The 9,058-nt window shown below is 38.3% G+C and overlaps 2 protein-coding genes across 2 annotated transcripts; both read right to left on the bottom strand.

Moving 5' to 3' along the window:
- Nucleotides 1-2,338: 2,338 nt before the first annotated feature.
- Nucleotides 2,339-5,944, bottom strand: fam8a1b (family with sequence similarity 8 member A1b). The gene is made up of 5 exons (XM_077576769.1): nt 5,481-5,944; nt 5,212-5,332; nt 5,000-5,123; nt 4,773-4,912; nt 2,339-4,319 (listed from the first exon to the last, which is right to left on the bottom strand). Exons 1-5 carry the CDS (start codon nt 5,914-5,916, stop codon nt 4,175-4,177), a joined length of 966 nt encoding a protein of 321 aa, XP_077432895.1. The 5' UTR covers nt 5,917-5,944; the 3' UTR covers nt 2,339-4,174.
- Nucleotides 5,945-7,157: 1,213 nt separating this feature from the next.
- Nucleotides 7,158-7,992, bottom strand: fabp4b (fatty acid binding protein 4b). Its single transcript, XM_077576566.1, has 4 exons — nt 7,825-7,992; nt 7,568-7,743; nt 7,395-7,496; nt 7,158-7,309 (listed from the first exon to the last, which is right to left on the bottom strand). The coding sequence occupies exons 1-4, from the start codon at nt 7,895-7,897 to the stop codon at nt 7,256-7,258; spliced, it is 405 nt and encodes a 134-aa protein (XP_077432692.1). The 5' UTR covers nt 7,898-7,992; the 3' UTR covers nt 7,158-7,255.
- Nucleotides 7,993-9,058: the final 1,066 nt, after the last annotated feature.

Here is a 9,058-nt window from a genome sequence, read left to right as displayed (position 1 = left end):
AAACTAAATTGCTCAAAGCGCAGTTGTGTGTCATAATAGCTTGAAGAAATGTCTATTTAGGACGACTTGATCGATGGTGACTGCGTCTATATTTTAAACGGGATCCTGCAGAAAATGGCTGCAATGACCTACCTTATAAGGAATTTTAAACAGTTGGTGGCTTGGCAACCGGAGGTTTGTTTTTGGAATATTTAACATTTTCCAACATGGGTGACAATGAAACGCAATCAGTTTCTTGTGTTGATACTGAAAGCTAAAATCCTCCGAACAAAACAGGTTTCTTCTTGGCTGAGTCCAAGTGCCAAGACTTCTTTTCATTCAGCTCAAAATAGAAAGTCACTGCTTACGCACGTCTCCACAACATAGTTTAGGCAGCACCGGGCGGGAGTGATTTGTGGGGGTGGAGAAACAGAATCACAGGGAGCCAAAAGTATCTGGAAAATGCCAAACGGAGCTCAGGGTGTAAATCACAGGCTTCGTCCACATGTGAAACGCCCCGGCAACTCCCACTTCGAATAAAAGCAAAGCTACATTCATGCATGTATGGAACATGTTGATTTACATGCTGTGTCATGTGATCTGGAGGCCCGTGTTCGTATGAGGAGGCCAACCATCACTTAAATGACCTCAGTGACCCCGGTGAAAGACTGGCCACTCCCCCTCCCCACTGCAGCAGCATCACTACCGCATTACAACAGCAGAGGGCAGCACTGAATACAATTTAAATATATATTATTAAACACTGTCAATCGACGGTAGATCTAGATATAGCTATATTAGTGTAAATCAAATTAATGATATGAAATTACGACAATTAAAACAATATAATACAGCCATCCATTTTTCTAAAACTGCTTATCCTCACTTGGATGATAATAGTTAACAAATGTCAGGCATATTTTCCTTGTTTACACATAATTTCTTTGCAGCAAATGCAAATCAGACCAAGCAACAGTGTCATCAAAAGAGAGACGGAAAATATTCCAAATTAGTCCTCCATGGTTGTCAAGACAACTGTTTTGGTCCAAATCAACATAATACTAAACACAGAGAACTAAAAGCAGGTTAATTCCAAAAGGTTATTTAATACCCACGCTCGCATGGGAACTTCATGATTGTGCATCACTCATCGTGAGTTTTGTGCTTCGCCTGGTGTCTATTTTTGTAACAGCAGCGGGTCTCAGTGTGCTTCTGAAAATGTGCTTTATTCATGTCATGGTAACGCTTATTTATTCACTAACCTAGAAATTAGTTCATTCATAACAGCTTGGCCAGGCTGCGTATTGGAAAAGTGCTGTACATGGCTGATTTCAATTCTGGTTTGGAAGCAAAGACAATGACACAGTGCTTTTTTTATGTTTATGTATGTGTCATGTCAACTTCAATGACACCTTTGGTGATGGATTTCCATTACGACAGCCATCTACTGCTCTGTGGATTTATCCAGCTACTAATAGGGTAACTCTTACGAAGTTATGACTCTGATTTATGAATACAAGGTCGATTCTCACAGCAGTTTGCATAAATTATTGATGTACAGTAGCTAATGGAGAGCGGTGGCACTTGCTTAACCCATGGAGAGATTTGTTGCGCAATGAGGTAGTTTAACACAAAGGTCTGTCATAAATTGAAGCAATGAGTTCTCAAAAATCTCCCTCCTGCAGATTCTCTCTTACCACATGGGAAGTTGTCAGACCACTGCAGTTATTTTACATAAAAGAGTTGTATCAAAAAAATATCCGTTAAAGATGGCGATATTGGATAGGAATCAATTTGAACGTCTGTTATTGCAGTTGTACAGTACAGCTTGCATCATGCTGAGTGTTTGCATAGGCCTACGCGACAGATTTTGAAGCATATGAATGACTAATGAAGGTACGCTAGGGGGCGCCATATTCATAAAGATATATTTTAAAAATCTATATTTGGTAGTGAAGGCTTACGTGTGAACATATTTTCCACTATTAAATTTGGTTTGTGTGCAATGATGTAATTGCGAAAGGCTGAAAAGCTTGCCGATTAAGATCAGTCACTTGTTAAATATATAAGTTAAATGAAACAAGATATAGAGCAATTATTTTACACCCAAAGGAGGCAAGCACACTATTTTCCTACTTGTTCTTTTTTTCCGAATGAAAGCTTTTGTTGTGTGGTGAATCGTGATAACATTTGTAAAGCTTTATTTGCTCTGAATTAATCTTTTACTTTAAGAGAATTGACAGCATTTTTGCACAAACAGGCAATAGAAAAATTTATCAGCATTTTTCCCCCCATAAAAACAAGTCAACCAAACGCCACAATTTATATATATATATAAGTAGTCATAATAGGAGACAAATATGATTGAAAATCAAGTTTATTTAAGTTAAATGACATTTGTGGTAATCCCTTGTATCTGCTGAGCTGATGAATTATCGGACGTTCAACAAAACGAAACAAAACGGCAATGTTAATCATGCGCTTTAGTGGTCAACAGAACACTGCTAGTGTTTGAGCCTGCGCTCATGAAAAATTGGTGGGATTATTTTTTTTGTACAAAAAGACAAGTACCGGTAAATAGACCTGACTGGTGGGCTTTACATTGGAACCTGTAAAGTCAAACATCCCCGAGGTCGTGCAATTTAAGACATGAGAGGAAAAAGTATTCCTCTTAAGTCACACATTAATTCTGCCATGACCTCATTGTTCATATGAGAGCGCCGTTCTGTGAGCATCATACAGCCCTCAACAGTGGTGTGGGAAAATATAAGAAATCACTGAATATACAGCAAGCAGATTCAAATTTAAAGCAGTAAGACGCCAGTGTCATATTTTCACATAAAGCAAAGGGAGTGTTTTATTTTTCCTTTAACGGTTAACTTCTATTTCATTGTTTTTTGTTTTTTTTAGCTCATTCACTGCCATTGACAGCAAAATTTCATTTTAACTATTTCTATTAGTTAAACATTTTTTCCCACTTTGTTAACAAGAGTATGAAAACCTAGATTTTTTTTGTAGTTAGGACATATATAAAATTTGATCAAATAGTGAAGTCATGCGATTAATTACGATTAGAAATTTTAACCGACTCACGCCCCTAATTTTTAATAATCTTTTTTTTTTATCGCGATTATAATTTTTTAATTGTAATTAATCGCATGACTTCAATAGTTAACTCACACACATTTTATATATGTTCTAAATGTACAATAAAAAAAATGTCTTGGTTTTCATACTCTTAACAAAAGTGGGAAAAATGTTGAACTAATAGAAATAGTTCAAATACATTTTGGACGTCTATAGCCGTCAATGGCAGTGAATGAGTTAAGAATGCTAAAAACAAACAATCCAGATGTGACTTTATTTCACTTTATGTCTTTGTCATTAAAGACTCGCTGTTTTTGCATTTTAATAAAATTCAAAGGTTCACTTGACCTTAGAGGTTTTTTGCTGTAGAATTCAATCAAGCGCAAGAGTTTTTCACTTTTCTTACAATATCTTATCCATCCATCCATTTTCTTAACCGCTTAGTCCTCACAAGGGTCGCGGGGGGCGCTGGAGCCTATCCCAGCTGGCTTCGGGCAGTAGGCGGGGTACACCCTGAACTGGTTGCCAGCCAATCGCAGGGCACACAGAGACGAACAACCATACTCACAATCACACCTATGGACAATTTGGATTGTTCAATTAACCTTATATCTCATAAAATTACCACGATGGGCCAAACTGAGGAAGAGTTCAGGCTTTAAAACACTGAATATGCCTTTGAAAAATAAAAGCCATTAAGCACCTGAAACAATGAGCCTAAACCAAAGACCCAGTGTTTCAAATTATTATTTCACAGAAAGATACTGATGCTATCATGTTATAAATACACGGATTAGTAACTTAAATAGCGAGTGAATGAACAGTCACCTCGATTTAAAATAGAATTCAAAACAAAAAAGGCAAATCATGTATTAACGAAGAGATGTCATATCCCCCCCCATATTTGAAAAAGAGACATGAACTTGGCACAGAGACTCATGCAGCTGATTGGTCAGACAAACCAAGCGCGGGCTGTGGCGCACCCTTCCATAAGACCCTCATTATGAAGCCCTGGTGCACACTGACCAGAAATAAGTTCTGCACAGGTTTAGCTTCAAACACTTGACGCGGTGTGCTCGGCAGGCGGTGGAGATGACGCTCATCTGGGTCATCTGAACCTGGAGCGCTTGACAACAATGGTGCCGGCGACCATGTCGTACACTGTCCTGTTGTGCTGGAAGAACAGAAGCGTGACGAATGCCGGGAAGAAGAATGCGATCGAGAAGTTCTTGCTCAGGGCTCGCACAGTTGATCTGTCAGGAAAGATCGAAAGGTGCATCGTTAGAGAGAGATGGATAACACAAAATCAAAATGTTAACAATTGACTATTTTTTTTTAAGGGTGATGTAAGATGAGTTACAAATTATATTACAATGCTTTGGGATCATAGTGAGATAAGAGTTTAAATTAGTCATAGACAATTAAAAACATTTTTAAGGGCAACATCAATTACTAACTTTTTTTTGCTAGATGTAACAAGGGTCAGTCCACAAATAGGTGATTACTTTATTTGAAGTTTTTCTGAGGACTTCCAAATTCGTCCACCAGATGGCACTATTTTCCCATTCAAAACGTGCAGCACAATTTCACACTTTTTAACTTTTTAGTGTGTGCTAAAAACTGATGCAACTCAAGATTTCAAATGCATTTTTTTTGGGTGTGTTTTTGACTTCCCCTTTTACAGAGTTTAAAATGGTTCCACTCACGCAGACAGAGAAACATCAGTTGCTGGCATTACAAGGACCCGGTTGGGCTGAACCAGAACCGATGTGTCACATGTCACAACTCGGAGCCCAATAAGAAATTTTCCCGGGGTGGCTCCTCCAGCTCCCCAAATACACACAATCTGCAGGGACATGTCATGTATGACAATTCAAATTTAAAAATGTCTTGAAACATTGCCTGTACTGTGTCAACAATCATGACTCCTTACCTCATAAAAACACACTAATATAGGGTACACGAGAGCAACCAGCATCATTTTTTGTAACTCCTCCATTGACGTTTCCTCATCTATATCGTCTATGATAAAATGCATCGCAAACTTGGACACATCCCTATAAATAAAAAAAAAAGAGAAAAGCTAGGGATGCTGTTTTATATAACAAACAAACCTCAAGCATCTTTGCCACTCCGTGAACTTACTTGATTCCACTCAGGTGCATAATACTGATGATAATGGTCGCTTTGATGAAAAACAGGATGAAGAAGTCCACAATTTCAGCCAGGAGTCTTTGGAGAGGTGATGGGATGGTGTACTCTCGTCCTGGAGAATGGATTAGAAGACTGCATGGTCAAACAGTTCATGCAAAAAATGAGCGGGTAATAAATACTAATACAAGAGACTTTTGGTAATGAATCTAAAGCTTACTGTTATTGCAGCATGTCTAATCCATTTCTGTTCTTGTGTTTACCTGGCCTCCGTGCGTTTCCATTCTCCTGTGGCAGCTGCTGCGGATGAGTGTGCACCGCAGCCCCGCCCGCGGCTTCACCTCCTCGGCTACTCGGGGAGCCGGAGGCGGCCGCATTGGGCGGCAACGGGACACCGAAATACTGAGCGTTGGGGTCGAGACGCGCTGCCGACGTTCCGCTGGCCGACTGCAAAACACACGGGTACGACATGGCTGCTGACGCCGCCAACCAGCTCTGCCAGGTCACATAGCCGGTGGAGTACTGGCACATCCATGCTTGTAACTTCTCGCAATACTCCGCGGTGGTGCAGTTTCCAGGTACATTTTTCTCGTCTTTGGGTTTGTTTTTTCTCTGTGGATCGTCTCCTACGCGGCGTTTAAGCGCATTAGAAGCTTTACTCTTATCGGAGTCCATGTTTGTGTTTTCCGTGTCCGCCATGTTGGATGAAGGTGACGCAATGTGTACGTCATTCCGGAAAATTACATGAGTCCTGAGGGGAGGGTTTTGTTTTTTTGTTTTTTTCTATATGTTCAATTTGACAAAGTAGTAAATTCAACATTGTTTTTAACTTTCAAACGAGTTTTGTGTTTACACATGATGTAGAGTTAAGACACTCAACGTTTGTTTAACATTGTCTCCCCCCTTCAAAAGAAAAAGTGGTACAGGCCAAATTGACCAACGTATTTATTAAAATTAAACTTGGAAAGTTTGATCACATTTTTAAAACTGACAGTTGGGCCAAGTCATTCATAGACTATGTTTAAATGTAAATACAATTATGTATTCATAATTTGTTTTAAGAAATACTTAATAGTTAATTTATCTTTAGAAAAATGTCATATTAAAGTCAATTAAAACATTTTTAACGAAAACTACATTTAAATGTTAAAACTAATCATTAAACCAGTTTTAAGGAAATGTTGCCAAATTAATAATGCAAATGCTCAGGACTTTATAAACACAGTGGGCCACACAAATCCTGTCCCCCACATATTTGCAGAAAAACGTTCAAATTAAGATTAATTTTGAAATCTTAACCCAAGATTGACTCCAACATACTTAAAGAGGCCATTATGTTCGCCAGTCATCAAGTCTGGCACACCAGGAGCCCACTGCCCCAAAGAGGCTTAATTAGGACAAGCGCACTTGCCTTACTTCCAGTCTGTGCATCCAAGACAAGAAGCCTAGCAACTAAGTGAGGGGTCACCGCTTTGACCTCCACAAGGGATTTGGCTGAAACACCACCCTGTCACAAGTGTCTACGCTGATATTAGGAATTGAGTCCTTGCTTGAACAAAAGACCATTGTCAAGAAAAAAAAAAAAATCCTACCAGTATAGTCAGACAGGCTTCAGAGCAACCAAAGGTGACTTATTTGTCAATGACACACAAAAATCCTTAATACAAAGGCTGAATTCTTAAACTGCCACAAATATCCTGTTCAGTTGGTCAACCCTAAATTCCTGTTAAGCACAAAAGAAGCTTTAAGAGCCTAATTCTTAAAAAGACTGTTCACATGGTCAAGGAATTAGTCTTATTTGCTGACATGACTTGTCGTTTTCAAATTTTAGGGATGGCTCTTTTTTTCTTAAATATAAAATAACTGGCCTTCGGACTTGAAAAAAAAAAAATCACTTAGTCCCAAAAAATTAAAAATAAGTTTAGAAACAACATCCGTCACACAGTTCTTTAGATTTTATTGTAAACTTTTTTTTCGCAAATGTCAATTGCAGTTCAACATACATTAACTGATGCAAGTCAACTACTTCCAAGTCTACTTAAGCTTCCTTCTCGTAGGTCCTCATTGAAACAACATCGCCCATGATGCATTTCTGTGGCGACAGGATTATAGTGGTTAAGGGTTAAAACATTGCATCTTGATATAGTGGTCTTTTTTTAAAGCTTTCCGCCACTTACAGCTGTCAGTTTGCCATCCTGAATCTCTCGTTCCAGTGTTGTAGACTTGCCATCCCACGTCTGCTTCTGCACTAGTTTGCCATTCTCAAACGTGATGATGGTCTGCAGACAGCATTTGCTTTTATTGCATGCAAAATTTGTAACCTGAAGTTCACTCATTAATAAAAACCCACCTTGGTGTTTCGGTCGTCTGCCGTGTTCTCGTCAAATTCCTCGTTGAGCTTGAATTTGATTTCTTTGGTCTTGAAAGTGCTCTCGGACCTCATTGTGATGAGGCCTGCATCATCCACGCTGAGCACAAGGTTGGGCTTAGCCATGATGCCCACCTGTCGGGTGGCAAAGCCAACACCTTTGGACCAAACAAAATTCACTGCAATTAGCACCACTTCACAGCAAGCACAAGTTACGCTAACATGAAGTTTATCCTTACCAATAGCCTTCATGTATTCATCAAAGTTCTCACTGGCAGTCAGCTTCCAGGTTCCGACAAACTGCTCAACCATGGTGGAGTTTAAAGTCGACTTTGTGACTCTGAGACACAAAATTCAAATTGCCCTTTGGGTGCAGGACGCAGAAGAGAAGACAGATTCACACTGAGAAATTGTCACATTTGAAGCCCGGTGGAGCGTGTGCTGCCCAATCAGGATCAGGTGCTGCCCGTTGCCAGGGCGACAATGGGATTAAGAGGTGTGTCTTCAAATCAAATTCTGGTGTGTGTGGGGGGGATCTGGAGGGGATGTTGTGTTTCCCTGATTTGATTTATTTGGTCAAACTAACACATTTACATAAAGTTTGCACAAAAAGAATATACAGTATATATATTTTTTGCAATCATTCAGTACCAGTGGTGAGTCACATATGGCCAGGAGGCCACATACGACCCGTTCTGTTCTTTAAACCAGCCCACTGAGCAATTGTATGTGTATGTGTGTTTTTTTCAAAGTTGATATTAATTAAGTTAATTAGTTGAACATCTATAATATAAAAAAAATAATAATAATAAATAAATAAACATATATACCCGTACATTCAACAATGTGTTTTTTGATAATTAATTTGTTGTAATTTATATGCAATTAAACAAATGAAAACACGAGAATTATGCATTCAATATTAGTAAAATGAACTATATATTTTACATATATTTTTTATTTTTATGACTTTAATGCTTAATTGCTTTATTGCAAAAAACAAAATTAAACATTCATAAATAATTTTATAATTAAAAAAGAATGCAATACAGTAATTGGTTAATTGTAACAAAAATGATTATAAATATCATTTAAAAATTGTGTCAATAAACTATTTTTGCGTCCACTTTGGCCCATTTGTCCATTTTAAAAAGCAAATCAAGCACAAAACTTTTTAACTATTGTAAAGTCCAAATGATCAGTTTCACTGGTTTTACTAAAGATACCCGCATGTGTAAAAAATAATATTCTTGTTTTATTCTGATAACATCATGACTGTCATTCAGAGTATGTGGAGAAAATGACAAATAGTCAAAATAATGGAAACAATTAATGGACCTTACTGGTATCAAATAATAGAAAGGAAAGTTCATATTTAAAAGTAAAGCATCACGATACTGCTTATGTTGTAACGTTTAAGATTCCCAGTCACACCTTCAAGAATCTTAGCATGTACCCCACCCATCTTTCGCA

This window comes from Vanacampus margaritifer, chromosome 9 (assembly GCF_051991255.1).
Source record: "Vanacampus margaritifer isolate UIUO_Vmar chromosome 9, RoL_Vmar_1.0, whole genome shotgun sequence".
In the NCBI taxonomy this organism is placed as follows: domain Eukaryota; kingdom Metazoa; phylum Chordata; class Actinopteri; order Syngnathiformes; family Syngnathidae; genus Vanacampus; species Vanacampus margaritifer.
This window is presented reverse-complemented; position numbering and strand designations above follow the sequence as displayed.

Coding starts and splice junctions, on each gene's coding strand:
- fabp4b (XM_077576566.1), bottom strand. CDS start 7,897: ATGGTTGAGCAGTTTGTCGGAACCTGGAAGCTGACTGCCAGTGAGAAC. Junction 7,497..7,567: donor CAGACGACCGAAACACCAAG/GTGGGTTTTTAT, acceptor TGCTGTCTGCAG/ACCATCATCACGTTTGAGAA. Junction 7,310..7,394: donor AGGATGGCAAACTGACAGCT/GTAAGTGGCGGA, acceptor CTGTCGCCACAG/AAATGCATCATGGGCGATGT.
- fam8a1b (XM_077576769.1), bottom strand. CDS start 5,916: ATGGCGGACACGGAAAACACAAACATGGACTCCGATAAGAGTAAAGCT. Junction 5,124..5,211: donor ATGCACCTGAGTGGAATCAA/GTAAGTTCACGG, acceptor TTTTATTTATAG/GGATGTGTCCAAGTTTGCGA. Junction 4,913..4,999: donor TATTAGTGTGTTTTTATGAG/GTAAGGAGTCAT, acceptor ATGTCCCTGCAG/ATTGTGTGTATTTGGGGAGC.